We start from the raw sequence: 5,610 nt of genomic DNA, 5'->3' as shown, positions 1-5,610 counted from the left end.
TGATGAACATTACCAACAGCGTGGTGAATGTCCACTACCACAGCACATGATGATGATATAATCCCAGAATTCCGAAATAGTTGTTCTCCTGACTGGCTCAGGGTTGGCGTTGTATGTGTAGGTGTTTTTTCCCCACAGAGCTTCTTCAGTTGTTGGGGTTTGTTTTCGTTGGTTTTTTTTTGTTTTTTTTTTTGCTTTTCAAGCCCACATAATTTCTGTTGTTGATGCGACTGTCTGAACGAATCTGCTCCAATTTCTTCATGTTCATGGCGTTGACTTTGAATGATCCAATAAACATGGAAAACAATATCTTTTGTATTATTTTACGTTGCAAACGCAGCGTCTTTGCATCTGTTCAGTTTGCGAACGCTGCCTCATCTCTCACTTTCTCTATCTCTCTGTGTGCTAAATTCGCAGACGACAAATACATACGTCATAATGGTCTCGATAAACAAACAGACATGCGCAAACACTTTATTTTTTGTTTACTTGCTTCACTGAAACAGAAACAAAACAAATACCTGTAGCCGAGACCGGAAGAGTATTGTAGTGAATGAAAAGGCAAATCGACGTCACGTCCTGTTCGTTTGGCGACATGAATATTTTTGGAACGTGATCATGACCAACAAAGTTTAGAAATGAAAAACAAATACTTCAGTTCCTATTCTTAACAATAGTGTCAGTTCTCGCTGTGTAACATATTCAGGATAGCCTCAATGTCAATGAATCAGCTGCGCAGTGTGGAAAAAAGGTACGTGAGGTAAATAGTCGACGAAAGCAATGACATTTTTATGGAAAGGAACGTTTTTCCCAGTGTGTCATTCAGCAAGATCGAGTTCCACTGTTGGTGAGTAAAGTAGAATGGAAATAGCCACCGCCATTTGACATGTTTCGGTTGTAAGTAAACATTTTTCTCATGTTTTGTGATTGGAATGAAAACCTCATCGCTTCGCGATTCGGTTTCCATTCAATCACAAAACATGAGAAAAATGTTTACTTACAACCTCAACATGTCAAATGGCGGTGGCTATTGCCTAATTTGCTATCGTACGCATATATTAATCATGCTCAATGATTCCCCCTCTATGTTAAAACATTTAGTCAAAACTTGACTAAATGTAAAAACAAATCACACTTGGTATCACTACTTAACCTCAGCTTTTTCTTTCTCCGAAAACCGGCACGGTTGGCCTAGTGGTAAGGCGTCCGCCCCGTGATCGGGAGGTCGTGGGTTCGAACCCTGGCCGGGTCATACCTAAGACTTTAAAATTGGCAATCTAGTGGCTGCTCCGCCTGGCGTCTGGCATTATGGTGTTAGTGCTAGGACTGGTTGGTCCGGTGTCAGAATAATGTGACTGGGTGAGACATGAGGCCTGTGCTGCGACATCTGTCTTGTGGCGCACGTTATAATTATGTCAAAGCAGCACCGCCTTGATATGGCCCTTCGTGGTCGGCTGGGCGTTAAGCAAACAAACAAACAAACAAACACATTTCTCCGAAACACGCTTCGAGTTCCTGGTCTGAGTACGTGAAGGATAAACAATTATTTTCTATAAAATAAAATCAAACAAATCTTTGTCGTCGGTTTTTCGCCAAAAAGAATAAATCTAAGCTTCAATTAAAAAGTTTTAAAAACTCTTCTTTTTTTTTAAATGAAAATAAAAAAAGTATTGCTTCCAGATATCTTTCTTTGTTAACAAGCTAGATTCAAAAGACATGTCGCGGAAGGCGAAATTACTACAAATTGCTTAGGCACAGTTAATAATTGTCTACCTATACCCGTGTGACTTGGAATAATAGGCCGTGAAAGGTAAATATGCGCCGAAATGGCTGCAATCTACTGGCCGTATAAAATTTCATCTCACACGGCATCTCTGCAGAGCGCCTAGAACTGTACCCACGGAATATGCGCGATATAAGACTCATTTATTGATTGATATCTATATGTTTTTGGAATTAGAAAATGATGACAAATAAGAAGAAATTATTTTTGGATCGTTTCATAAAAACATAATTTTAATTACAATTTTCAGATTGTTAATGACCAAACTCATTCATTAATTTGTAAGCCTCCAAGCCGAAATGCAATACCAAAGTCCGGGCTTTGTCTAAGATTACTTGACCAAAATTTCAACCAATTTAGTTAAAAAATGAGAGCGTGACAGTGCATCCTCAAATTTCATTAAAAGCCGGATATGACGTCATCAAAGACATTTATCCATAAAGGAAAGAAAACCTGGTCCGGGGATATCATTTAGAAGAAGGTTTATGTACAGTTTCATGAAGATCGGCCCAGTAGTTTCCTCGGAATCAATATACACACACACATACACACACACACACACACACACACACACACACACACACACACACACACACACACACACACACACACACACACACATACACACACACACATACATACACCACGACCCTTGTCTCGATTCCCCGTCTATGTTATAACATTTAGTCAAAACTTGACTAAATGTAAAAATTGAATATAACAAGTCGCGTAAGGCGAAATTACTACATTTAGTCAAGCTGTGGAACTCACAGAATGAAACTGAACGAAGTCCGCCGCTAGTGCAAAAGGCAGTGAAAGTGACGAGCCTGTTTGGCGCAGTAGCGATTACGCTGTGCTTCATAGCACGCTTTACTCTACCTCTCTTCGTTATATTTAGTCAAGTTTTGACTAAATATTTTAACATCGAGGGGGAATCGAAACGAGGGTCGTGGTGTATGTGCGTGTGTCTGTCTGTCTGTCTGTCTGTCTGTGTGTGTGTGTAGAGCGATTCAGACTAAACTACTGGACCGATCTTTATGAAATTTGACATGAGAGTTCCTGGGTATGAAATCCCCATACGTTTTTTTCATTTTTTTGATAAATGTCTTTGATGACGTCATATCCGGCTTTTCGTGAAAGTTGAGGCGGCACTGTCACGCCCTCATTTTTCAACCAAATTGGTTGCAATTTTGGTCAAGTAATCTTCGACGAAGCCCGGACTTCGGTATTGCATTTCAGCTTGGTGGCTTAAAAATTAATTAATGACTTTGGTCATTAAAAATCTGAAAATTGTAAAAAAAAATAAAAATTTATAAAACGATCCAAATTTACGTTTATCTTATTCTCCATCATTTGCTGATTCCAAAAACATATAAATATGTTATATTCGGATTACAAACAAGCTCTGAAAATTAAATATATAAAAATTATTATCAAAATTTTTTTTTCGAAATCAATTTAAAAACACTTTCATCTTATTCCTTGTCGGTTCCTGATTCCAAAAATATATAGATATGATATGTTTGGATTAAAAACACGCTCAGAAAGTTAAAACGAAGAGAGGTACAGAAAAGCGTGCTATCCTTCTCAGCGCAACGAATACCCCGCTCTTCTTGTCAATTCCACGGACACTGCCTTTGCCACGGGCGGTGGAGTGACGATGCTACGAGTATACGGTCTTGCTGCGTTGCGTTGTGTTCAGTTTCATTCTGTGAGTTCGACAGCTACTTGACTAAATATTGTATTTTCGCCTTACGCGACTTGTTTTAACTTTCTGAGCGTGTTTTTAATCCAAACATATCATATCTATATGTTTTTGGAATCAGGAACCAACAAGGAATAAGGTGAAATAGTTTTTAAAACCATTTCGGAAATTTAATTTTAATCATAATTTTTATATGTTTAATTTTCAGAGCTTGTTTTTAATCCGAATATAACATATTTATATGTTTTTGGAATCATAACATGATGCAGAATAAAATAAAAGTAATTTTGAATCGTTTCATAAAAAAAATAATTTTAATTACAATTTTGAGATTTTTAATGACCAAACTCACTCATTAATTTGTAAGCCTCCATGCTGAAATGCAATACCGAAGTCCGGCCTTTGTCGAAGATTGCTTGGCCAAAATTTCAATCAATTTGATTGAAAATTGAGGGTGTGACAGTGCCGCCTCAACTTTTACAAAAAGCCGGATATGACGTCATAAAAGACATTTATCGAAAAAATGAAAACAATTTCTGGGGATATCATACCCAGTAACTCTCATGTAAAATTTCATAAAGATCGGTCCAGTAGTTTACTCTGAATTGTTCTACACACACACACGCACATACACACACATACACACACACACACACACGCAGACACACACACACACACACATACACCACGACCCTCGTCTCGATTCCCCCTCTATGTTAAAACATTTAGTCAAAACTTGACAAAATGTAACAAGTCGCGTAAGGCGAAAATACAACATTTAGTCAAGTAGCTGTCGAACTCACAGAATGAAACTGAACGCAATGCAATGTTTCAGCAAGACCGTAGCATCGTCAGTACACCGCTCATGGCGAAGGCAGTGAAATTGACAAGAAGAGCGGGGTAGTAGTTGCGCTGAGAAGGATAGCACGCTTTTCTGTACCTCTCTTCGTTTTAACTTTCTGAGCGTGTTTTTAATCCAAACATATCATATCTATATGTTTTTGGAATCAGGAACCGACAAGGAATAAGATGAAAGTGTTTTTAAATTGATTTCGAAAAAAAAATTTGATAATAATTTTTATATTTTTAATTTTCAGAGCTTGTTTTTAATCCAAATATAACATATGTATATGTTTTTGGAATCAGCAAATGATGGAGAATAAGATGAACGTAAATTTGGATAGTTTTATAAAAAAAATTTTTTTTACAATTTTCAGATTTTTAATGACCAAAGTCATTAATTAAATTTTAAGCCACCAAGCTGAAATGCAATACCTAAGTCCGGGCTTCGTCGAAGATTACTTGACCAAAATTTCAACCAATTTGGTTGAAAAATGAGGGCGTGACAGTGCCGCCTCAACTTTCACGAAAAGCCGGATATGACGTCATCAAAGACAATTATTAAAAAAACGAAACAAACGTGTAGGGATATCATACCCAGGAACTCTCATGTTAAATTTCATAAAGATCGGTCCAGTAGTTTGGTCTGAATCGCTCTACACGCACGCACACACACACACACACATACACCACGACCTCTATGTTAAAACATTTAGTCATAACTTGACTAAATGTAACAAGTCGCGTAAGGCGAAAATACAATATTTAGTCAAGTAGCTGTCGAACTCACAGAATGAACTGAACGCAATGCCATTTTTCAGCAAGACCGTATACTCGTAGCATCGTCAGTCCACCGCTCATGGCAAAGGCAATTTAATTTTGATAATAATTTTTATATATTTAATTTTCAGAGCTTGTTTTTAATCCGAATATAACATATTTATATGTTTTTGGAATCAGAAAATGATGGAGAATAAAATAAACGTAAATTTGGATCGTTTTATAAAAAAAATATTTTTTTTTACAATTTTCAGATTTTTAATGACCAAACTCATTAATTAATTTTTAAGCCACCATGCTGAAATGCAATATCGAAGTCCGGGCTTTGTCGAAGATTACTTGACCAAAATTTCAACCAATTTGATTGAAAATTGAGGGTGTGACAGTGCCGCCTCAACTTTTACAAAAAGCCGGATATGACGTCATAAAAGACATTTATCGAAAAAATGAAAACAATTTCTGGGGATATCATACCCAGTAACTCTCATGTAAAATTTCATAA

The 5,610-nt window shown here is 36.9% G+C and overlaps 1 protein-coding gene across 1 annotated transcript in view; it reads left to right on the top strand.

Moving 5' to 3' along the window:
* LOC138964182 (uncharacterized) overlaps positions 1 to 50 on the top strand; it is a 2,270-nt gene extending 2,220 nt beyond the window's left edge. Inside the window, exon 2 of the mRNA XM_070336070.1 lies at positions 1 to 50. This exon is cut by the window's left edge and continues 1,101 nt beyond it. Within this exon, the coding sequence (XP_070192171.1) occupies positions 1 to 50 (50 nt within the window).
* Positions 51 to 5,610: the final 5,560 nt, after the last annotated feature.

This window comes from Littorina saxatilis, linkage group LG4, assembly GCF_037325665.1.
Source record: "Littorina saxatilis isolate snail1 linkage group LG4, US_GU_Lsax_2.0, whole genome shotgun sequence".
Classification (NCBI taxonomy): domain Eukaryota; kingdom Metazoa; phylum Mollusca; class Gastropoda; order Littorinimorpha; family Littorinidae; genus Littorina; species Littorina saxatilis.
Note: the sequence above shows the minus strand (reverse complement) of the source record. Positions and strands in the feature narration are given on the sequence as shown.